Source organism: Doryrhamphus excisus, linkage group LG7 (genome assembly GCF_037039965.1).
Source record: "Doryrhamphus excisus strain RoL-2023G ecotype Guam linkage group LG7, RoL_Dexc_Guam_v1.1, whole genome shotgun sequence".
Classification (NCBI taxonomy): domain Eukaryota; kingdom Metazoa; phylum Chordata; class Actinopteri; order Syngnathiformes; family Syngnathidae; genus Doryrhamphus; species Doryrhamphus excisus.
Window position 1 is genome coordinate 10,311,098 of NC_136363.1, and position 25,921 is coordinate 10,337,018.

At 40.7% G+C, this 25,921-nt stretch overlaps 1 protein-coding gene across 1 annotated transcript in view; it reads left to right on the top strand.

The window, feature by feature from the left end:
• Positions 1-25,921, top strand: part of ctdp1 (CTD (carboxy-terminal domain, RNA polymerase II, polypeptide A) phosphatase, subunit 1) — a 32,598-nt gene that overhangs the window by 568 nt on the left and 6,109 nt on the right. Inside the window, exons 2-12 of the mRNA XM_078792073.1 lie at positions 526-609; positions 1,373-1,466; positions 1,736-1,864; positions 1,937-2,087; positions 2,659-2,749; positions 2,821-2,987; positions 3,838-4,809; positions 6,179-6,320; positions 7,055-7,271; positions 8,309-8,467; positions 14,961-15,166. Coding sequence (XP_078648199.1) covers positions 526-609; positions 1,373-1,466; positions 1,736-1,864; positions 1,937-2,087; positions 2,659-2,749; positions 2,821-2,987; positions 3,838-4,809; positions 6,179-6,320; positions 7,055-7,271; positions 8,309-8,467; positions 14,961-15,166 — 2,412 coding nt within the window. The remainder of the gene's footprint in view (positions 1-525; positions 610-1,372; positions 1,467-1,735; positions 1,865-1,936; positions 2,088-2,658; positions 2,750-2,820; positions 2,988-3,837; positions 4,810-6,178; positions 6,321-7,054; positions 7,272-8,308; positions 8,468-14,960; positions 15,167-25,921) is intronic.

The following is a 25,921-nucleotide window of genomic DNA, read 5'->3' on the forward strand; positions in this document are numbered from 1 at the left end:
TAACAAGCTGCTAAGCATGGGTGCTAGCTTGTTTGGTACACTGCTATCAAGCGAGCGACTACAATGTTTTGTTTTGCTTGGCTTTCAAAATAAAATTGGTTTGTGTTAGTAAGCATTATTTGTAAGGTTGTTGTTGTTGGAGACAAAAACTGGGAATGAATAAACTTTACGAAGGCTAGACTTAATAACTGGGATACCCACGCTTGAGTTTTAACTTGGTACATGTGAATGCTCTTATTCTGAAATCGGAAGTGGGACATTGTGTTTTTGAGGAAGATGCGATTATATGTTTTTTATATTATTCTTTAGTTACAGTAATAATGAAATATTTAGCTAAAAGGATAACAGATGACTCTATTTACTTTATTTCTGTTTTTTCCAACGCTGCAACTATTAATTGTCATTTAAATCACATCAAATACAATTTCACTTCACTTTTTTCCTGTTTCTGTAATGTGATTTATTCATTATATTATTGTTATAAATAACTAACACTGTACTGTCTTTTGCAAATGTTTTTACTAGGGGTGTCATTGTCAGAATAGCAGGATGCAGCCACCCCATAGTGATGAAAGGCTTATGTGCTGAATGTGGCCTGGACTTGACCCAGTAAGGAAATACAAATAATATTGTTTCTTCACACACATTACCAACTCTGACATTTTGTGATGATTGCTAACTGCATGTACTGTATTGTATGCACCTGACACATTTCATGAGGATTTGTGATGCCTTCATTTTTTGATCATTGATTCAATGGTGACTTTACATTTCTAAATACAGTAAAGGTTTTTAATACAAATGTGACTTGCACGAATGTGGCCACATACAGAAAAAGTATGGTTGCAGGGGACCGCTTTTGTACATTTTGTACATTAAAGATGCTTGACGTACAGCCAACAGATCAATTTGTGTAATACAGCTTCTATTTTATCTTTACAATATGCAGACTGTATGGGCAATTGGATTGGAAACCATGAAAGTTATTGGGACTTACCGACATGGGCATTTGCTTTTGTCTCACCAAATTTTAATTTAGTTTTAAATCGTTTTTCATATTAATTAGTTTCTTTTGGTGCATTGAGCTGATTTCTAAGCCAGCAGCATGTGTTCTGTGCACCTGACACATTTTCGGTGTTGCTTTAGCTAGGATAATTTGTGGTTTCTTCATTTTGAGATCATACCCTCAGGTGGCGCCAGAGATAATATCGTGGCGATAAATCATTCCGTTTGAATCAGACCACATTCAATCGAAAACACTTTCAATTCAAAAGCTTCTTCTCTTTTGAGACACCGTATGTTCAAGGATGTAATAGAAACCAGCAAAAAGCATAACCCCCCCCAACCCCTTCCCTGTCTCTCTCTCTATCAGACTGCAGAGCACAAATGGAAACCAGCAAACTCCCATCTCTACGGCAACAGTCTCCATGGTGCACAGTGTGCCCGAGTTGATGGTCAGCTCTGAGGTGAGGCATGTGACGGACATACCTTAAAAAAATAATGAAATGGTGTGCATTCGTTTCCATATTACATACACTAAGGGCCATAGGTGGAATTAGCCAGAGGATGTTTATTTTATTTTATGTAAAATGGACTTCTCTGTTCATCCTAAAATTTTTCGTCCCCATTTATCTCAACAAAAACTAATGCGGTTCTTTATGTGAATGTTTATGATATACAGTGTACATGTCAAAACAGTGGTCATCACATGAGTTGTCTTCATCCACCCAAACAGCAAGCAGAGCTGCTTGGCAGGGAGGACCAGCAGAGGCTGCGCCGTAACAAAAAACTGGTCCTGATGGTGGACTTGGACCAGACTCTCATCCACACCACCGATCAACACTGCCAGCAAATGTCAAATAAGGTACTTATCACAGCACAAGCACAGTTTATTCTACAAGCGTAAACACTTCAAACCTATCATTTTTTCCTGCAGGGCATTTTCCACTTCCAGCTGGGGCGAGGAGAACCAATGCTCCACACGCGACTACGCCCGCATTGCAAGGACTTCCTGGAGAAAATCGCCAAACTGTACGAGTTGCACGTCTTCACATTCGGCAGTCGTCTTTATGCACACACCATTGCGGGTAATTTGCTCTCTCATCACCTATTATTGAGCTTGGCAATTGTCTTTGCTGGTTGTACTTCCTGTGTGTGTCCAGAGGGGGGAGCTCTGTGCCAGTGTATTTTGTTCTATGTAAGGTTAGCTCTCGACGACTGATTTAACCTTCACATTCTGATTTATACAGAGCATAAACTACCCCATGATGTGTATTTTTGACTGCTTTCTCCACCAGTCTGCAAGGAAATACTACAAAACTTTCAAACATGAAAACCTCAGCAGAATTGTGATGCATTTGAAATTGAGGTAGGCCAGCTATGCTTTATTCAGGCTGCAGCCCTCCATCATGCCCTACAGTATATAACTCCAGCCCAGCCCTGTTTTGCCACCTTATGATGAATGTTTAATGCCTTTGGAATTGAAATTTACTACTACCCCTGATGAGGCGAGGCCGGTGTGGTTCACTGCAGTCGCTGTCTGCTTTGTATATTATATCCTGTCAGGAACAACTGAGAGGTTGTGAAGTTTAAACAGTTAAAGCGGTGTGGGTTATCAAGCAAAATGCACTCATTTGCTCTTTAATGTTGTTTTCTTAGGCTTTTTGGACCCTGAAACAAAGCTGTTCTCCCATCGAATCCTTTCGAGAGATGAATGCATCGACCCCTATTCCAAGACGGGGAACCTTAGGTGGGAATTCCATACATTTAAATGCAAATAAATCACGCCAACAAGCTGAAATCCCTCTACTGTCCCAACAGGAACCTTTTCCCCTGTGGGGATTCAATGGTCTGCATCATTGATGACCGTGAAGACGTGTGGAAGTTTGCGCCCAACCTCATCACTGTGAAGAAATACGTTTACTTCGAGGGCATCGGGGATATGAACGCGCCGCCCGGCTCGCAGGAAGCTCTCATGGCCAAGAAAGGTCCTTAAGTTATTTCTCCCAGTGAGCGACGTCCTTGTGAAGCTGTGTGTACAACCAAGGATGCCACGTCCAACGTTTCCAGTTCCCTGCACAGTCCGCTTTTAAGAGGCACTTTTAAGTTAACAAGAAAGTCCTCTCGCAAAGCTCACTTGTTAGGTTGTTGTTTAAAGGCAGTGCAGAGTCTTAAATGAGGGCGCAGAGTTCAGCCTACTGTGTTTGACTGGCTGTTCGCTTTGGCACATCTTGCCGCAGAACAAATTCAGTGATAAATGTCCCCCGAAGAAGACTTTTAGATTTAAGATGTACGGTGTTTGTCTAGGGAAGCAGAACAATATGGAAAAAGTAAGTGAAGACAAGGAAGGAAGGGCGACGTGTAGGTTTACTGATTATATTAAAACACAATTTGACTCTATTGGGAAATCAACTGTAATGGGCTCTTATTGATGCTGGAAGCAAATGAATATTAGCACACACTGAAATGAAAAAAAACTGAGTTCAGGGGAAAAATATAACAGGAGTGTGCTTGTAATATGAGAATAATGTCATGATAATAACAATTCTTTTTTTAAGACAAAAAGTTAAATGATAAATTTGTAAGTTTAACAAATATGTCCAAATTCCCACACAAGCTCAAGCACTAAAAGTAATTATTACTTTAAAAATGTTACTAGTAATGTTTTTTTTGTAAATAGGTTGTTCTAATAATAATAAACTATATTCACATGATATATTTATATGTATTCTTATACAATGTCTAGTTTTGCCCTTATCCTCCAACCAAGCCACCTTCCATCCAGTCTTTCTAAAGTTGTAGAATACCAGCTGATTGCTGTGCCCTGTCCCCCTGCAGGAAGCCCCCCATGTCGCCCAGCAGAGAGCACAGAACCATTAGAAGCCCCGGGTGCAGACGAGCACAACAACGGTCTCAGGAAAAAGCCAGTAAACGACGGCCCAGCGGAGTCTCGGTGCTCTCATGGAGTCCCCACAAATGAACGGACACATCCCGCCGGGCCTGTGCAGGTCGAGGCGTTAAGTAAACCTTTAGAGGCTGATGAGGAGGCATCTGAGGCCACATCGAAGCAAACTCAGGGGGGTCATGGCCAAGAAAATAGCCAAGAGGAGAGTGTTAGCAGGACAGGTGATGCCCAGGACAGTCCGAACTCTTTAACAGCAATCGGTGAGTCCAGTAATCTGGACTTTGACCTTTCCAGTGACAGCGACAGTGAGTCTATAAAGGAAAAGACAACCTCTGCGGACGGTGACAGTGAGGTCAGCCAGGAAAAGAAGTCTGAGCAAGATGGCGGAGAAGAGGCAAAAGATAAAGCACAAACAATTTCTGACTCGGCAGAACATTCAGACGTTCTTCTCCCTGAGCTTGGGAACGGCTGCTCAGACAGGAGGGAACCCGAAACCGAGTCACAGAATAGCGAACAGTCTGGGGTGACAATGGGGGAGGAGCTCCTGGACCAGAGCATGGAGGACGAGGATGAAGAAGAAGCGGACAACGACAAGGACGATCACCTCATCTACCTGGAAGAAGTGCTGGAGCGGATCCACACGGAGTACTATGCCCGCTATGAGACCTTCCTGAAGAAGGAGGTGCCCGACACGCCGGACATTCGCAAGATTGTTCCTGAGCTGAAGAGCAAGACGTTAGAGGGCACCACATTGGTGTTCAGTGGCTTGTACCCAACCAACTACCCATTTGAGAGGACTCGGGAGTACTACCACGCTAAGGCACTGGGGGCAAAGATTGGCAAGAATTTGGTTCTGAACTCACAAGAACCCAATGGAACGACACATCTCATTGCCGCTAAATCTGGTAAGTAAAAATCAACCATAAATGCTTCAACTTTAGCGTTTATTTTGCTAAACTACATAAACTACTAAGTGAATTTTTACAAAATAGGATTCAATATTAAACAGAATATTTTCATAATTATAGCATAGAATTTCAAAATCTGTTTTTTAGCATTATGAAAGTAGTTACTTTTACACTCCTATTATTCTTTGTTTACATGACATTGCGAAGGCTACTGTATCACTGCAAGGACATTAAGAGATGGCCATTGCTAGCATAGCATGCTGCTGAGCTAACTAGCCAAAAATGTACCACTTCCACATGGAATGAGAGGAATGTACATCCAGGAATATGTCCATTGTGGCAACTTGTCCGGGCATGGAAGCAGAAGTCCAGAACATCAGGAGCAACTAGGGGTTCAGTATCTTACCCAAGGATACTTTGACATGATCACAGCAGGACGGAGGATCGAACCCACAACCTTAAGGTTGGGAGATGACCGCTCTACCAGCTGAGCCAGTCCTTGTGATTCTTCTTATTTACTTCATTCAGCCAGTTGAGACGTGTCCATTTAACTGGAACCATTCTGAAGTGATGGAAGGCTTTTTTTTTGCTTAATGAGGCTGGAATCCAACAAGGGTCGTCAGGGCTTGTTTTAAAGTCCAGCTTTACTGGCATATTGGCAGTGGTGTGCAACGCAGCCTCGTCCAATCCTGACACAAACCTGGTATCGCGAGGTAGTGGGTAATTGAGTTCATTTCAATCGGGAGAACATTACTAAAATGCCTGCTTACTCTTGGCTCAGAAACAGTGAGGAATATTCAAAATGAGGCCCATGCTTGTATGTGCCACCAATTCAATTTACGTTGCGAGCGAGCACAGGAAGTGGTGCCGGTTGCCTAGGGAGCCTCACTTGGCAATCACTCACATTGCACAGCAGAAGAAGAAGAGGGCGACTGGGAAGCGAGGAGAAGCGACATAAAGGAAATCAGGACATTACAAAGTTTGCCTAATTTGGAATGAATCCCTGAAAAGACTGCAGTGATTGGAAAGCCAATTAGTTTCATGAAGTTCACTTTTTCTCCCCAAATACTGTTAATGTGTTTTAATGTGAAAACCTACGCAAGAACCACAAATGCTGGAGTTAGAGTTTTGGGAATGACTGTGTCAAACATCAATAAATATTATCCAGTATTCTGGGTTCAGAGAGCGGGCAGGAAAATGAAAGGACAGCACATCCAGAAGACAAACCTTCTCTTTGTCAGCGTATCGACCTGGCAATTATTTTCTCCTTTCTCTTCCAGGCCCCCCCCCAAAAAAAAGCGAACAAAGGGGTTTTGATGGAAAGGTCAAGACTGTCACCCATTTTTTTTTTGTCTATGTCAACCAGGCACGGAGAAGGTCCGTCAAGCGCTGGCGTGCAAGCATCTCCACGTGGTTAACCCCGACTGGCTGTGGAGTTGTCTGGAGCGCTGGGAGAGGGTGGAGGAGACTCTCTTCCCACTAAAGGAGGACTACTGCAAGCAGACACGGTATGATAAAACTAGGAATAACCAGGCTTGACTGAGTAGAGCACAAGGTGAACAGTAATACCAGAAAGTGCCCTAAATTGAATTATAGATATAGATAAAGTTTTCGTAAGTTAATTGCTCTGCCATATTGCCTTATAGTCCATTAGAAATAATTATTAAAATACTGTGGATGGGCAGAATTTTGGATTAATCTAAAAAAAAAAAAAGCTTCAATAATATATAAATAGAATCAATGAATGTACGAAACATTTGTGATGATCTTCCCAGTGAACTGGTCAAGGACATTGTTTGATTACACCTGTAGATTCAGTCTAAGAGCGTGTCAAAGAAGGCCTTCTTGACACACACACACACACACACACACACACACACACACACACACACACACACACACACACACTGGCATAGTACAATCAGAGTTGCATAGCACTTACATATGACTGATGGAAATATACTGGGAGACAGTAGATGCTTTGTTCTCACTCAGGAGCTGTGTACTTTCATTCTGGCCTTTTCCTCTATCTTCCTCATTGATGATAGAGTCCAGCTCTGTAACCTAATAGGTTGCTGTTATTTATTTTTTTAATACAATACAATGCAAGCATCACAGCAATACCCTGCAGGTGGCAGTACTGCCAGAAAATCTAGTTTTTGCATAATATTAACGCAACCGTGTCGGTGGCCGTAGCAGGGTGTTTTCATCATTCTCATTTAATTTCTTCACTTGGCTGAAGGAGCAACAGCCCAGCAGCTTTCCTGTGGGGCTCCCGGCAGAAGCCTCATTTCCAACAACCTCCTCCGATCCAACACAGACCAGCGCCTCCGGAGGTTCGAACCTACGACCGCGTCACCGGGAAGCTGATTCGCAGGGCCCCTCGGACATCGCCGGCAGCGCCTTACCTCCAGACGTCAGGTTCTGCTCTGTCTGATCAACGTGAGCCGCAGACGTGTCTCAGGTACTGCAATATAATCGTAACGTACAGATGAAATAACACTCTGGCAGCTTCTCACGACTCGATATCAGCAGGAGTATGATTTGCTGTAATTGTTGTGTTTGCAAAATAAGGGCAACACGGAAGCACCAACCCTTGGGTATTCCTCAAAACTACTATTGGTATTTGTCTGTGTAGTATTGACTCGAAAACTCATTCATAACACATCTTAACTACATGGTTTGTCCTCAGAGTCCCATTCGCTTCCATCCCTTCTTCTTAAACAAGCTTCTGTGCTTACTATATGACTCCCAATGGAGACATGCTGTTGCCTTACCTACTCATCAGGACGGCAAAGCTGTGGTGGTTATTTGTTGCACTTCAACTACTGGTACGTCGACATTACACAGCCAGATTTTCGATCTATTCTGAAATGATCCACGAGGGGGCGAGCAAGGATTGAGTTATGGTAGCACAGTTGATATTTCTTTGATATTGGATGATAATGAAGAAGGATAAAATGAGTACTCCTTGGAGTCAGGTTACCTGAACCTCAAAGAGGATGGGGCATTTATTGGAAGCAGGCTAATTGGAGAGAGGCTTCCGAAATTACAAAACCTGATTTCATTTTTTTTTAACTAAGGATTTGGAGTGCATGAGAAAGTGGAAGGTACCTCTATTTGGCCACAAGTTAATATGCAAAGGGAAGCACTCATCCAGGATTAATACCACCAATGATTTCATTGTAAACATCAGGGGGTTGCCTACAGCCAGAGCTGTTAGTTTTTTGTTCCAGAACCAATTAGAGACCCTGGCGGCGGTTATTTGCTTTTGTAGACCATACACCCGGCAGCTATAGGAGAGACTGCGCTTCAGTTCAATGGAGGCTTTAGTCATTTAAGGACACAGCACTGTTACATCAACTTTGGTTTTAAGTCATCAAAGAAGATCAGTTTAATGAAGTGGACGTCTAAAATGAAAGAATGAAGGAATGGAAAGACTTTCATCCTTGCATTCATTTTGCTAACTATGTTGTCCTTTTTTTTTTTTGCATACCTCAGGGGAACGCCAAATAGTCAACAAGACGTAGCAGCGGGGCCCAGCCAGGATGACAAGTCATTAGGGCCGGCGCGTCGGGAGCGTCAGCCAAGCATGTCAGAGACGATGCCGCTGTACACGCTTTGCAAGGAGGATCTAGAGAGCATGGATAAAGAGGTAAAGACCAGTCAATACTGCACTTTTTTGTTTTGATGCGCTCATTCATTAAGAGTCTAGTGGCACTCTACGCTTTTAAGGGTATATACTGTAAAAAAGAAAAAAAGTCTGCTCATGCATCCTTGTGTTTTCTGCTGTGTGCATTCAGAGAGAATAAGATAAAAATACACATTATTTTTGATGGTTTTGTTACGCTTGATCTCACTCATCAGCGGTTGCATATCCCACACGGAAATGAGACTTTGTTAAATGAAGTGTGGCCCGAAGGACTTGGACGTCACTCTGATTGGTCACACACTGAATGACAAACTTGACTGAATTTACTGCCATACTAAACTAAAGCTATCCCACGCTTAATAACATCATTTTAAGTAACTCTGTATAGCCGCAGGAGGCAATTGAGTTTTTAAAACTGCTGTGCCATGCTTTTGTTTTGTTTTTTGTTCTCCCCTTTTTCTCAAATGTAAGTATTTAAATATGCAGGCTCATGTAATACAAGGCAGGAAGGGAGCCAAATCCAATAGCAATTGTAAAGCTTTATGATAATAATCCATTGAAATCAAGTTAATTGAATTTGTCAGCCTTTAGAAGTCATCAAATTAAAACAACCAAATGAAACCAACATTTAAATTTTTTTACATTATTACTATTATTGTGGTGAGGTATTATACAGTTTTTTTTAAACTTGGTGTCTTTGGAGACATGCAATTGGAGGAAGGCTGCTTGTAAACGTATAATAAATAATAATTTGGAGTACATGAGAAAGTCTAAAAGGAAGATGTAGCACTTGTTGACGTGTATTGCATGGCAGCAACAGAACCAGTGTTGCAATATTGCTAAGGAGCAAAGTGCTGAGCCAGCATTAATACTGCTTCAGTTCAATGTAGACGGCAAAGAGTTGAGCGCCAGTGCCACAGCAAGCAATTTTTAAAGCGCACACAGAGGTAGATAAGGTTCCTTGATGCTCATGAATTAAAAATGACATAAGGAGGTGGCCCCCAGACACAGCCGATAATGTATTTTGGACCCACCGTTACCTAGGGACCCCAGTGTTTGTAGACCATACACCCAGCAACTGTAAGACAATCATCTCTTTGCTGGATTGCGTATGGCACACTGTATGTATATTCTCCCTCTACACATAGTTTCAGTTGTTAAATAACATGTCTGTTGCTTTCGGTCAATATTCCTGCAGCATGGAAACATTTTCACAACATGATGCTGACTGAATCACTTTCCTCTGTTATTATCAATATGGAAATGGATCATTATTGCAGCTGATAATAAGGTGACTTACTGTAAAACGTGTTGTTAGTGTTGTTGTTTCCTTCCATTCATGTAATGAAAGTCTGAGAACTATAATAGCCTGCGAGGACGTTGCTATGGCAAGTCTTGGACTGACTGTGAAAATGATGTCACCGGTGTTGTTCCATTATGGCCTTCCACTGAGATATCTGCTGGATAATCTATCCAATAATTGTCACTCGGTGTAAGAAGGAAATTGCAAGCTCTGAGGGTTGGGAGAGTACATGCACTTTCATTTTATTTATCTTTAAACCCCCCAAAGACCTGTTCTATTGTGTCCACAGTGCTTATTAATTAGTACCATTGTGTGTAATGGACATAATTAATTTTGTGCAATAATTAAAGGCCATCTTATTTTAATGTAGCACCATGCTAGTTGAAGAGCGAGTTGGTTAATGAGGTGTGTAGTGCTTACACGCCGATTGTTGTCTAAATGTCACTTTTTGCATGAACGTGAGCTCAAAGCAGCTCATTGAGAAGTGTTAACAACCTTGTCTCTCTTCATGTCATGGTTCATATGCTTATTGTTTTCCCTGTTTTATTTGTTTTCCATGATATCCTCACAAAAGGCGTGAAATGACATTTTTGTAGTGCCCCCCGCAGTGATGCTTCAGCGGAAAGTTGTTCAATTCCTTCCTTCTCTGGTTATTGTCACACTTTTTGCCTTGACCACCAACATTTTAGCATCCCTCCAAATCCCATGCATGTGACAAATGTTGCCTTCAAAACAGAGATTAGGACTATTTGCTTCTTGAAAGACCAATCCTTGTTGTACACGTTTGTACCCTGGGAAAAGTAAATGGAATGACCCGGCCTTTGCAGAAACATTGCATTTCAAATGTCACCTGAGCTAAAGGGCAGACTGTGACATTACTAAACGTTCTCCATCTTGAGGATCAGAAGGGAAAAAAGAGCCAGATTTAATTGAGTGAAGCAAGCTAAGAATCCTGAGTCGGAGCAACAGACGTGCATTTAAATGTCGCTGTTTGGTTGACTTATAGGAGATGTGTAGGCTTGTCCTGCAAAGGCAACATTGCAATGTCTATAATGTACCCTGTCTTTGATGGCTGGACTCAAATATTACGATATTATAATCTCTCATTTATGTTTTAATTGGGAATCCTGTTTTTTAATTAGAGTAGACCCCAGAGAGTGAGTGAGAATAAGACGTTGTAGGAAGAAGCGGTAGAAAATCAATGAATGAATGAATGAAATTAAATCAATGTTTCATTGGAAAATGTTTAATTCCTGTACAGCACAGGCAATTTTAGCATGGATAATTGATAGCAGCCTATAGGACGATATCAGCATACCTCATACTTACTGAAACTTAAGTGTATAATAACTGCACCACCATGTTAATGAAGAAATAAGTAGCTATTGGACACAGTGTGTGTGTGTGTATGTGTGACCCTAGGAGACTCCGCTCATTAAGCCCTGCTGTCATAGGAGGTGGTGGTCCAGTCATCACTCACCATGATCCCACACCTTATAGATATTGATCTGGAGGTTTAACCCTTGTTCGACACCAAGGGGATGACAAGGTTCTCTGATTCTGCAGAAAGCTTATCGGGAAACGTGTCCATCATAAACCTGCAATAGATTAATTTGAAACACTCCCCCCACTCAGAAAAGAAAACTGGAATTCTTGTGGCTACGATGAGCCTCAAAGGCATAGGACTGACTATTTAAAAAGTGTCCCGCAATTAAAGTGAATTACTTTTAATTCATGTATTGCATGTCAATGAAGCTTTCTATGGACATTCCATTCTTATTGGTGTAAACATCCCACCTGCCTCCGGCTCTCTCTTCTTCGCTTGTGAATTCAATATTGTTTCGAGCAGCTGCATTCATAGAAAGCCCCCTCCAATGATCGATCAGTCAATCAAAATATACACATACCTGAGTGGTTTCCAATTGCATTGTTTACACGTGTTCATCAGTAAACAGTCAAACACAATTTGTCTTTACGTACGATTTAAAACCCAATCATTCAGATTCTACAGTGCCTGCTGTGTGTGTGACAGGAAGAAAAGCTCTGACTCACTTGGAAGGTTGGTTTGGACTCCAAAGCTAAGACAACTCGTCATTTGGCTTATGACTTTTGAGCACTTATTGACAGAATTAGATGCAATTAGCAGTTTATCTAGTGATCAAAGTCTCAGAGCAATAGACACTTATAAACAATACACATCCCGTCTCCCAAGACTCAATTTTTGAATATCCTTAAACCTGGAACACTGAATATTCCTCCTGCTCTCATTTCCATTTGCACACAGTTCTTGGCAGGCAATGCAGAAATATTTTCATTCATCTGACGGTGGCAAGATGTTTCGCTTTGCTGCTTGCTTAAAGGACGTGTTGTGGCATACAGATTCCAGAACGTTCTCCTCTTATGCTCCAGATAAACAATCTTTATCTGGTCTCTGTCATCTCTTCCATTTAAAACAGTAACATATGCTGAATGGACAAAAGAAAATGGAAGAAAATACGAGTTAGCCACAGAAAGACTGTATTCATTTCCATTTGAGTTCATTCCGAAGGTGTTTGATTGGCTAAAGTCTTACGGTCTTGTCCAAGCATGCCTTTATGGGCCTTGTTTATTGTTGTCCTTTTATACATGTACCTACCGACTCATTATGAGGTGGAGGCTCTGAGATGATGGGATAGAGGAAAAACATTGACAGTCTAAAAACATAATCCGTAAATAGTTCCATTCTTCACTTGTCCTTGTCCTAACAGGCAGTTGTCGAGATAGGTCCTCAGTGAGTGTGCTATCTGCGTGTCCGTGAGTTCACCCTGAGCTAATGAACAACTCAGGTAGATGTTTTCCTGGCTGCCTCTCTTCTTGCTTGATTCCATCCAAAATCCCCCCTGAGCGTCGGATGAGCTTTCCGGTTTGAGCGCAAATACTTAATCTTCCTCTGTGGCGGCATTAAACGACTACCTCGCCATGTTCTGACTCCACCGTCAACTGGCTGACCTATTAGCACCTCCTCGCAAATGAAGTCAGTTTTTCAGACAGGATAAAGCCCACGTAATCCTTCTTCAGTGGGTGTTTGCTGTGCAAAGGCTGAGGTTGCCTGGCACAAACAAAATTGGCCAGTCAGAAGCTGCCACTAAGGATTTACACCTTTTTGGGATGCTTTGAGTTGTAATGGTTCATCAGCATCGCAGTGATATATACTCTAGTTTGAGGCCCCCGCCTTGATATGAAAGTTTAATGTTAGTGAGGCCCGCGCAAGTTTGATATTGATGCTGTATGGTATCATGTACCCAGAAAAAATTATTACGTTTGATTAATGTTCATATTAAAGGTTAAATAACTGTTAATAGTTATCCTCCCTATCCGTGTGGAAATGGTAAGTTTTTGGCTTTTTTAAATTTAAAGGAAATAACTTGGAGGCTACCGTTTAGGTCGCTAGCTCTCTAGTTTGCGAGTTAGCATGTGTCTCAAGACCCTGCAGTTGCGCAATATGTTGTAAATAAAAAGAGTATAAATGTGACTATAGTCGTGTTTTGTCATGTCTACAGGGCTCAAATGATGCTTTAATTGTAATCTGAAAAAAATTATTTGTCTACCCACCAACTATATGTGGTTTAAGTTTTTATTATTTGCTGTTTTATTATTATTATTATATTTATTTATTACTGATTGATTGATTTTCTTCATTCTTGATGTGTTTATTTTTCATCTTATTTTGTGCAGAAAAATAAAAATTAAGATATTTGAGAACAGTGGAATTTTTTATCTGAGCTTTTATTGTAGAAAATCGACAAAGTATCTTGAAAAAAAAAATTATTTCACATATTTGTAGTTCCTTTAATAATATAGGGAAAGAAACCTCCAACGGAACCAAGACGCTGCCTCAACTGTTTGTCGCACATACACGCAGGTATTCAGGACCACAAGCAGTTGGTGCTGCATTTTTCAGCGTTTCAGTTGTTTTTTTTAAAAGCTAATCCCAGTACATAAAGTCAAGCAAACCTGTCTGATACATGCTCAAGCAATTTGACCACAAACGATTCGATGAGATGAACTGCAGCCGTTTCCAGTGTTCCTGTGTGAGACATAAAAGAAATCAGTGCTTTTCCACCTTGCACCAACTTGAACAAAATGAATCTACCTTGGGTTCAGGCAAGCTAGTGTATTTGCAGCCTGTGATGTAGCTTTAGGGAACGAAGGGCGGTGGGGGGTGTGGGTGCGGGCGCTCTGTTCTGCGGTTCTCTGAAAGCCTCCTTTGCACTTTGCGTGGCCTTTGATTACAGCCAGGAAATGGATGTTGTGGGAACTTTGCTATATATCTCGGGATTGTTCATGCTTCCATTTCCGAAAAAGGTCAAATGAGTCATGACAGATTTTTAAATTGTGGCGATGGGGAACACATGACTGCATCGTGCATTCACTGTGCTGTGAAGCGGGAGAAACAGGCTGTAATCTTATCGCTCTCCTGGGGAAAAGATGTCAAGACAATTGACTGCCTTTGTTGGTCCTGCTTTTTTTAGCCTTCTTGCTTTCCTATAACTCCAATAATGACGCAGCAGCAATCGTGCATATTTTACATTTTTCAAAAAGTGCATTAATGTACCTTCAAATACTGTGTTTCATGGCAGCACATTAAAGTCTCATGAAAGGCGGAAAATGACATTTGTGTGAGTTTCTTTACAAGCCATTTGGAAAGTCTAGCAACAGATTTACTGACCTCATGCAGGGGAATTTGAACGACTTTCACAGCCATAATAATATTACAAGCTATGAATGAATGAAAAGTAGGCCCACTACTTTTTTCACAGAGAAGCGAAGGATTCACTGACCACTTATATTCTCCTCCTTTTTGTGAACAGAGCATTAATATGCTTAACCGCCACTCCAATAGTTTTGTATTGTTTTAGTATGAAATTAAGATTATATGTGTTAATGTGATGTTGTATGTTTTGTCGGCGCAAATAGCCCCCGGATGGGACTTTAGCCACCCTGCTCTACTTCGACAATGACATATTGATGTCAATCCATACAATATTGACAACATGCGGCTCTTAATTTTTTTTACTCCATAAAAATGTTTAGATAGAAGCAAAAAAAACGAGAGACAATTGTTCAGGTGGTCCACAATGCAGCACATCTCATTACTGAGTCATCTGTCCATAATGTCACTCTGCAGCAACTCCTTGTCTTTTTTATCAATAGGTGGATGACATCCTGGGTGAGGAGAGCGACAACGAGAGTGAGGGACGGGGGAAAGAGAAAGCAGGTAATGAGGAGGTGGAGGACGAGCAGGAACAGCCGCAAGGAGCCGAACTCCTAACAGGAGGACGAGGAAGAGGAGGTGGTCCTCAGGAGCTGACAGCGGAGGAAGAGGTCCAAGCGACATCCAGTGGGGCTACTGTGTCAAGGTGAGACCCACAACTCATTCACATTATTATTCTGCAGTAAAATGGTCAAATACAATAGCGTTCTCATGGGTTCCTGTCTAATAGCATATGCTGTCATATCCAATATGACTCGCTTATTTTTATTTTATTCTCTCTACAAACAAAAGGACTTGTAGGCCACAAGGCAGAAAGACATATTGTTAATACTGGAACTGTCTTGACTGCATCACATTATGTTGAGCTAATTTTGTAGGATCCCAATGTGTCAAAAACTGTGTGAAAAACAAACCCAAAATACAAACTAAGCCTCAAAATGTCTTATAGGTCTTATATTCAGGGTCTAGGTTATAACTTGTACCCAAGTGAGTCAGAGCTTTTCTCCCTGTCACTTATATCGGTGGACCTGAAAAAGAGTGGTCGGACAACTGGTCTTATAACAGAGGAGGAATTATAATGGTCATTTTAAGATAATGGTGATGAGTAAAGTATTTTTTGCAGTGATGACACAGCATTGCAGAGATATTTCCACTCTATCTTGGGACTGAAAGTACTTTGTTTGGCATTGGCGGCCATACGTATACCGAGGTCAGAACAATTTCTTGCAAGTTCACAGTTGTGGAAATGTGTCCCTATCTTTTAGCAACCTTTAGCAAATCTTAACCATTTGAAATATCTTATTACATGGAGCAAAGATGCTTAGCGAGTCATTTGCAAATTTCCAATAAGGCACCACTTAGTTCATCAGTAGGCTGGAACCAGGCAGAGTGGTCTGCTGCCATGGAGACATATCTCAAACGGAGAGCAGACAGTTGTGAGCAGGAGTCTTGGTTTTGCTGAAGGACATTATATTCAGTCTGGAGGAATCCAGTCTCTTCTGGTCAGTTTAATATATTCGGTGTAAATATGTCACTTAGTGAGTGCAGTAATTATCAATAGGCAATATGCAGTTTATTTCCAATGTCTCTTTTAAGCCTCATAACCATCTAATAGCGTTTATTATTTCAGGCTAGGCTGCTGGTGTTTTCAATCAGAATTTTCATTAATTCAGCTCTTACGCCTCAGAAAGGTGGATTGGTAGTTCTCACCCAAACAGACATGCATCTGTTGCTAAGATACCGCAGTAATGCACGTGTCCCTCGCCTTGTTCTTACCCGCTCCCGATGATGACAATAATGTTGCTGTCTGCTCTTTGCTCGTCCAAAGACGAGGCTTTTTAGGGTACATTGATGTCAATTCTCCACCGCCTCATTGCAAGTCCCGCCAATAGTTGTGCATAGTTAGCTTAATTAGATTTTCTGCCGGAGAATGACCTTTGAGTGATTTATGCTGATTCCAACTGGTGATTATTTTCAGCACATTATCTCCACCATCATCCCCCTGGTGTGGGCAGACCGGTTCACTTTAAGTGTAAAAATCTGGCCGACAGCCTTATAAATCTTTGACTTTGAAGCATATTATGATTTTTCTGGGGGGCTCGCGGGACTCAGCAGTGGAGAAGCTCATCCGGTTTGAGGTTGGTTTAATTGATGTGTCTGAAAACGGAAAACTAGTTGAAGGAGTTGGCACAACATGATCAAGCAGCCCGAGTTGACTGTGTATGGCGGGCAAATTTAAAAAAGCAAGTACTTTTGGGAACCGTGCACAATCCTCTCGAAAGCATTCCAAGGATAAACTCTTCCATTACTGTCGCTTCCTGTTAAATGCAGAACATCCTGACGCATTGTTGAACTGGAAATGCAACCCAATCATAACACACATTTGCATAAAAGTCAGTATATTTAAAAATTGTAGTTCATTCATTCTTTTCTGTATGCAGTGGAACCTTAAAAGCTCCAACACGCCTCCAATTTGCACCATGATTTACATGGAATTCATGTTTTAGGTATTTTAAACTTAAAATACAATATTTGTTCAATTAAATTATATTAATCAATTCCCAACAGGCTATTAGCAATAGGGCTATGTCTTTGGGGGTTTTTTCTTTTCTTTTTTTTTTAGCCAATCAGATTTCAGATTTGCCTCTCAGGGCCAGCTGGCCGACTCACAGTGATGTCAGCACTTTTCTGTCTTCTGATTGGTTGATCGATGCACCAAATACACCGCCCTACACTGCTTAATGGTCATCAAGTGTAAAAATCATCTAACTGCTGCAATATCTCCTCAATATGTCAACAAAGAACGCATCTCTTTAGATGTCATTTTAAGTGTAAGCGTAAAAATAAACTAACCACTGTGGAAGTCATTTGATACAAGCATCAATTAGTATAGCATAGTTGGCAAAAATCAAAACATGAGTTATCAAAAATTGCACAACCTTGCCGTTATTTTCGTTGGGTACACAATCATAATTGGAGCCACTCGGGACCCACACACATCCACCGATATGAGCCGTCTTCATTTCCTGTCTCTGTCGATGCGCATTCATTCAGACGCTCGGTTGCCTCTTTGCCGCGTGAAACTTGTCACTTTTTCTTAGCAGAGTGAAGGCGACAGAGCGGGGAGGGGGCCGGCATTCGTTGGGTTGTGGCTCAGGTTGTCAGACGGCCAAGTGTGAAATCCAAAAATGTCTCATCTTGTCTTTCCGTGGCAATGAAGTTACTGCACTGGCTTGATTGGTTTCTTCTCATGGATTTGGGAGAACTACTTCAGCTTGAAATTTAAATCTAGTATATTTGTGGCTTTTTTTTTAAATAAGTTGTTGACATAAAAACATATCAGAGGATTGACCTATTATTATTATTATTATTATTATTATTATTATTATTATTATTATTATTATTATTATTATTATTATTATTATAGTTATTATTTTTCCACTATACTACCAGTAATATTTTTCTGTGGATGAATCCCACAAGGGGCAATTTCAGGTCTACAGCAGGGAAAGTACAAGAGTACAGTACATAGCACATAAGTGCAAAAATAGGGCAATAAAAATCAGAAGTTATATACATTATATATACAGGTACATGTTGACCAAATCACAGGTTAACAGTATTTCACTATTATTGCACTTGTTTATTGCACAGTTATTGTACAGTGTTGGGGTTTTTTTATAGTAGCTTTGCAATTTTAGGCTAATTTGAGAAACAGAGATGGTAGTTGTAAACATTTTTTAAATGACAATCATCTGTGAAATCCAACCTATATTCATCCAAAATAGGCAGAAGGACTCGAAAATAAATGGAATGGCTCAAAAATATTATTGTAGCTTTGCAATTTTAGGCTAATTTGAGAAACAGAGATGGTAGTTGTAAACATTTTTTAAATGACAATCTGTGAAATCCAACCTGTATTCATCCAACCAAATCACAGGTTTACAGTATTGCACTATTATTGCACTTGTTTATTGCATGGTTTATTGCACAGTTATTGTACAGTGTTGGGTTTTTTTTATTGTAGCTTTGCAATTTTAGGCTAATTTGAGAAACAGAGATGGTAGTTGTAAACATTTTTTTAAATGACAATCATCTGTGAAAATCCAACCTATATTCATCCAACATAGACAGAAGGACTCGAAAATAAACCGAATGGATCAAAATATCCTCCGCTTGTCTTCTGGGCTCCAACAGATGGGCGTCAATGTTCTTGAAGGGTTCATTATGTATCACTTACCCTGTTACTGCAACCTACTGAAATTATGGAGGCTGTACTTAATTGATGAAGGTACGTGAGAAGGAACATGAAGACATTTCTCACAAGCTAGCTAGTGTGTCCACTATTTGTTTGCTTGAACCAGATGTGCCTCTATTGTTAAACCAAGTGAACACATCACAGTGTGACATTCATTGCGCCCGGGGCAATCCTTAACAGATTGTGAGCAGTGTTGTCGTAAGTGATGAGCCAGCACTATTAGTTGTACTGTGTTAGATGAATTATTAAAGCAGCGCATAGGGGATTACCTTCTGCTCTATGCATTCACACGTAGTCATCAGCCTGCCACACTTTTAAGGTCACGTTACGGGTTCATACGCGTAATAAGTAACATCTGTGTTTATGTGATTGGTCAACCTATGAAATGTTCTCCCAACTTTAGTTAGCCAATCTCCACATTTCTTCATGCTGCACAATCTTTGTTCTGTCGGTAGTTCAGCCTCCATTTTCTCATGGGAAATAGTATCCCAATATACTGTACCTCCTTGGTGGAGATTAAAAGTCCGAGGCTGATGAAAGTACCCCTGGTGCCAATTTCTCCTATGGTCATTGTTGCAGCCTTCCCAGGAAAAATCTATTGAATTTTTACAGCCTGGAAATGACTTTTTCATAGGGTATTTATCTTCACTCTCTAGCGTGTTTGAAGCAAGACAGAGTGGAAAGTGTCCTAAAGTTTTGGGGCTGTTAAATTGAGGATTTTTCAGAGTGGCACAAAGTTAAGTCAAACCTGATTAATTAATGTGCAGCAGTTATTGGATCGCCCACGAATCGGGGGTAGGGATTAAACCTGTCTTGGTGCCTATTAGGCCAAGGACCTCCTGCAAAAATCCTCGTTTTATGACAGAACTGCTTTGCTGTTATGCTATGAAAACGTTTCTCAAAGGTCCTCTACTTTAGTGGTCCTCCACTTGTTTGGCAGCGGGACCCACCATCATGCTTCAAGTGCGAGAATTTTTTAACCCAAATTTTTCATATATCTTTGATTAAAAGGGACTGTTTTCAACACAACGTGAAACACTGTCTCTGGCAGATATCAGCAACTGTGTCATAGCAAGCGAATAGCATAGACAACGAGAATGTGAGATGCATTCACAGACTTTGGGTCATTACATTATTATTATTTGTATTTCCCAGGCAAAGATCGGTGACCCATTTTTGGGTCCCGACCTTCTTGTTGCGAACGTCAAGAGTCCTGTGTGCAGCTTCTGTAGAATAAAGAACCCAGAGCAAACCCGACAAATTAGACTGTAGCTAAGCCAGTTGATGATTTGTTGTTTTGTTCCTCAAACATTTGGATTAATAAATATTCATCACTACACAATGGCGCCTTCAAATGGAGACTTCTATGACTATGACAGGCAGCTATTAAAGCAGCGTTCACATGAAAAAGGTCAGTATTAGTCAAAATACTAGCTTCCAGGAAAGTGGATTCACTGTGCGTTTGTTGGGTGATAATAACTCATTGAACAAATCATGCAATTGAATGCACCGCCACATTTATTTTAATGGACACATCGACCGACAACGGTTTCAACAGCACCCCCAAGCAGTTTGCTTGATAGCAAATCATTTTTCTCCACTAGAATATTACGCTCTACCGCAGTATAAACTATACAAACGCAGTAAATTGCTGTACTTGGTATTGATCAGCCCATCGGTGGTGTTGGTCATGTGACCTTCACTGATTTGGCTAGGCCAGGGGTCAGCAACCTGCGGCTCCAGAGCCGCATGTGGCTCTTCAGACTCTTTATTGTGGCTCCCTTTGCGATGCTTGAATATTTTTAACACCCGAGTGGGGAAAATGCACGTCTTTTGTAATGAGTTTTAAAAAATCCAACTTTGTCTGAGATCATGAATGCATCCTGAGTGAGTTCTGACTGCTATCCAGTTCAGTACATGAAGGAAAACAAGTAATACTTACCTACAAATCTAAAAAATAAATTCGAGATAATTTAAAAACAGCGGCATGGGAACTTGTTTTTACGTTTACAGTAGTTTACACATACATTTATGTAAGTTTATCTCCAAAACTAGCAAGAGTACTCCAACTCGTCTTTTCTTATCTGAACTACTTTGATACCCCAAATTCCCTCCAATGTTGTTTTAAACATACTACAGTGGGGCAAAAAAGTATTTAGTCAGCCACCAATTGTGCAAGTTCTCCCACTTAAAAAGATGAGAGAGGCCTGTAATTTTCATCATAGGTACGCTTCAACTATGAGAGACAAAATGAGAAAAAAAAATCCAGATAATCATATTGTTTGATTTTTAAAGAATTTATTTGCAAATCATGGTGGAAAATAAGTATTTGGTCAAAAACAAAAGTTAATCTCAATACTTTGTGATATACCCTTTGTTGGCAATGACAGAGATCAAACGTTTTCTGTAACTCTTCACAAGATTTTCACACACTGTTGTAGGTATTTTGGCCCATTCCTCCATGCAGATCGCCTCTAGAGCAGTGATGTTTAGGGGCTGTCGCTGGGCAACACGGATTTTCAACTCCCTCCAAAGATTTTCTATGGGGTTGAGATCTGGAGACTGGCTAGGCCACTCCAGGACCTTGAAATGCTTCTTATGAAGCCACTCCTTCGTTGCCCGGGCGGTGTGTTTGGGATCGTTGTCATGCTGAAAGACCCAGCCACGTTTCATCTTCAGTGCCCTTGCTGATGGAAGAAGGTTTTCATTCAGAATCTCACGATACATGGCCCCATTCATTCTCCCATTTACACGGATCAGTTGTCCTGGTCCCTTTGCAGAAAAACAGCCCCAGAGCATGATGTTTCCACCCCCATGCTTCACAGTAGGTGTGGTGTTGTTTGGATGCAACTCAGCATTCTTTCTCCTCCAAACACGACGAGTTGAGTTGATACCAAAAAGTTCTATTTTGGTTTCATCTGACCATATTACATTCTCCCAATCCTCTTCTGGATCATCCAAATGCTCTCTAGCAAACTTCAGACGGGCTTGGACATGTACTGGCTTCAGCAGGGGGACACGTCTGGCACTGCAGGATTTGAGTCCCTGGCGGCGGAGTGTGTTACTTATGGTAGCCTTCGTTAATATGGTCCCAGCTCTCTGCAGGTCTTTCACTAGGTCCCCCCGTGTGGTTCTGGGATTTTTGCTCACCGTTCTTGTTATCATTTTGACCCCACGGGGTGAGATCTTGCGTGGAGCCCCAGATCGAGGGAGATTATCGGTGGTCTTGTAGGTCTTCCATTTTCTCACAATTGCTCCCACAATTGATTTCTTCACACCAAGCTGCTTAACTATTGCAGATTCAGTCTTCCCAGCCTGGTGCAGGTCTACAATTTTGTTTCTGATGTCCTTTGACAGCTCTTTGGTCTTGGCCATAGTGGAGTTTGGAGTGTGACTGTCTGAGGTTGTGGACAGGTGTCTTTTATACTGATAACCAGTTCAAACAGGTGCCATCAATACAGGTAACGAGTGGAGGACAGAGGAGCTTCTTAAAGAAGAACTTACAGGTCTGTGAGAGCCACAAATCTTGCTTGTTTGTAGGTGACCAAATACTTATTTTCCACCATGATTTGCAAATAAATTCTTTAAAAATCAAACAATGTGATTATCTGGATTTTTTTTCTCATTTTGTCTCTCATAGTTGAAGCGTACCTATGATGAAAATTACAGGCCTCTCTCATCTTTTTAAGTGGGAGAACTTGCACAATTGGTGGCTGACTAAATACTTTTTTGCCCCACTGTATATGTTTTGCGGCTCCAGGCTATTTTTCTTCAGTGGGCATTGGGTAAAATGGCTCTTTTCATAGTAAAGGTTGCCGACCCCTGGGCTAGGCCTATGTCCTAAGTGTTGTTTGCATGAGGAAGATTTAGTTATCCATTAAGTGGTCCTGTATATAGTATAGTCATTTGGTCCTCATGACAAGGACAGAAATGCTGCAAAAATACTGTATTACGGGGGTGTTAGTCTACATAATACACAATAGTAGTCCCGTAATCCAATTTAAGGAATCCTACAATGTTTTACCTCCTGGCAAATGTCACTGAGTGGAAACCAAAATGGCTTGAAAACAAAAAGCTGAAGGGCAGTGAAGGGTTAAACGTGTTCATATTGTGGGGGCTAGATTTCTCCCTTTTCCATCTATAAGAAAGGTGTCAGCATGCGAGGCCTGTATATTCTCCAGACATGAAATCTTATTGATGGATGGAGAAATAAGCGATGTCATCATATTAAAAGGCACTTGAGCAAACGCGTGTTGGGATAAAATATGCCGCACCGCCCCGGAAAAAAATTCAATTATTCAAATCTGGCAGCGTATCTGACTCTTCTGCGAACAGAAGAACGCAAACAGTCGCCTCAGTGTTTGCTCTCCTTTTGATCACTGTTTGCTTTGACCTACATGAAAGCTAGAAAATAAAAATATAGTGTAAATTGGACCCTCTCACTTCCTCCTGCTGTCCTTGCACTCCATATGGACGACATGCTCTTCTTTTCAAATATCCTTTTCTACTGCTTTAGAGCAGCCCCATTCACATTTCAAAATCATATCGCCATTTTAAACACCACAAACTGGATCCCAACACCACTGGAAAGAATGCATATTGAAATCATGTCTTCCGTGGACAAAACTGGATTAACTTGTGTACAAATACGGTTTCAATCATGAATCAGATCTTCTATTGTAATAAATGTAGACAGATTACACAGCAGACTCAGCCAAACTGTACTGAGCAGCAATCATTTGCGGTTCTGTGGTCGTCGTTGCTTTCTTTGCCATCGCTGGTATCCTTATGTCAGTGGTGCCCAAAGTGCGGCCCCAGGGGCGCTTTTTTTTGTTGGCCCATGGCACATTGTAATAAGATGGTTTAACAAGACAACTAAGGGGTAAAAAAACAACAAATCTGCAGCAAATTTACAAGAATAAAGGAACAAAAATTGGAATCTGACGAGTCATATTCATACAAGTCATATTCATCCAAGAATGTCATAATATTACAAAGAGAACCATTTTAGTTGCATAATGAAAAACATGAAAAAATACATTGTGGACAACTTTATAATGTTACAAGAGTAAAGCTAAAATATGATGGGAATAAAACCTTAATATTACCCAAAAAAGAGCAAAAATGGAAATGGTAATTTTATGAGAAATATTGACTCAAAATATTGAGAGGAGAAAAAAAGCCATTCGAACAAGAAAAAAGTCACAATTTTACGAGAATAAACTCCCAAACTATTGTGAACAATAATACATATAATTTTAGTAGCATATTGTTGAAATATTATATATTTTTTAAAGTTGTCATACAGTATTATGAGAAACAACCAAAAACAAAGAAACAAACAAAATTAAAAATATATATATATTACGGCAGTAAAGTACATTTTCAGGAAATAAAGGTTGGAAAAGGTTAGGACACACCTACCCGCCTTATGTGGTAGCTTCCACTTTTTGTGGGACTTTCGGAGCGTCGTCTTCCAAATATTTTAATTCCAACTCCAGTTTGACATTTGAACAGCAAAGTGAACCATTCCATCCAGCTCCATATTGTACGTTAGCCTTGCAGAGTTTTCTAATTAGACAAGCCCAGAAGTATTGTTGTGAGTAATTGTTTTTAAGGATTTTCTGATAAAGAGTGCACTAATGGCGCCTTTTTTCCATTTGTGTGTGTTCAAACGACTGCATTGGATTGATGAAGCCGACAGCACTTTATTCTTTCAGAACTGTCATGCGTAACCTCTACGGCAAGATGCGCTCCTGCAGATGAATGAAACCTCTTAACACGGCTGCAGAAACAAAACAGCTTTATCGAATTTTGTATATGCTTTTAAAATGACATTGAGCTGCCTTTACCGGCTTCTCGACTTGGGAAATTCCTATGTGCGCTTGTACAAAACCAGCTTTTCCAACCCCCGTGCTTCTTACCAAGGGTTGTACTTGGACGAGTGATGCTTGAAAGGAGGATTAGCGCTTTTATTGCCTCTTCTAGAGGTTTCCTGGCAGACCAATAGCAGGAACAATGCTAAGGTGTGCTGCCAATGCTTGACTGCTGAGTGCTTTTGTCAGCCGTTTGTCATGACAGTGTCATTTATTGCTCGCTAACGTTCCGTTTTTGTCGAAAATGAAACAAAATGGGCAATTTGACCTTCAATTTCTTTATACTTTATACTAATTGCTCTCCTAAGAAATAATGGCGAACAGAATGGGTCCGTTGACAGGAGTTATAAATACTACACTGTACGTATGTGTAAGTAATGTCTTAGTATTGGTAATTGAACTCCTGTTTCCATGCCAGTGGTTGTTACTTGGGCACGTGTGTGTCTTAAACCGCAGAGGCGAGTTCACTTCTTAATTAGCAGCAAACATGTGGTAAATGTAGACCATGTTTGCAGAGATGTACCAAAGTTACAAATACAGTCGTCCCTCCATAAACATAATAATAAATCGTCCTGTTTTGGTTGTATATGTAGTCTAACATGTGCGTAAAATAGAAATGTAAGACATTGAAAAAACATAAGCATGAGCCCTCCTGTTGGCATTGAGGTACAGTAAAAGAACGTCAGACTCTGTGTGACGCCCTGGAACTCTCTCAATGCTACCATGTGTGTGTCTATAGTCTTATGTATGTGTGTCTTATTTACTAAATATGTCTACTATGTTGGGTAATAGAAGTGTAAAGACGACTATAGGGGTGTTATTTCCTGTCTTGAGGGCTCTAATAGTATCCAAAACTGTATGTAGGAGTTTGTAACATTAAAATTTAATTCATCACGGCGATAAACGAGGGATAAACAATAAACGAGGGATTCGTGTATTCTATTATCTGCCTCAACGCTCCAGTGCAGGGTATGGATTTTAATTAAGGATTTTACAAGTGTGGCAAATGAAAATGATGTATTTATTATGCTCTATGAACCCCGGCTACAAGGCTAAGGAAATGATGATTAAAGGCAACATGTTTTTCAACATGAAAAATGAAAAGCAAAGCAAGAGAACAACTTACTTTGATAGTCCTTCCTCTCCAGCCTTCATGCCCTCCTTCCTCATCAGCCACTTGAGGGGGCGAGAGAGAGAGCGCCGTGCTAAAAGCGTTCTCCCCACATCGCGCTAATTGCCCCGGCGTGAAAAAAGGTGGCTAGTATAA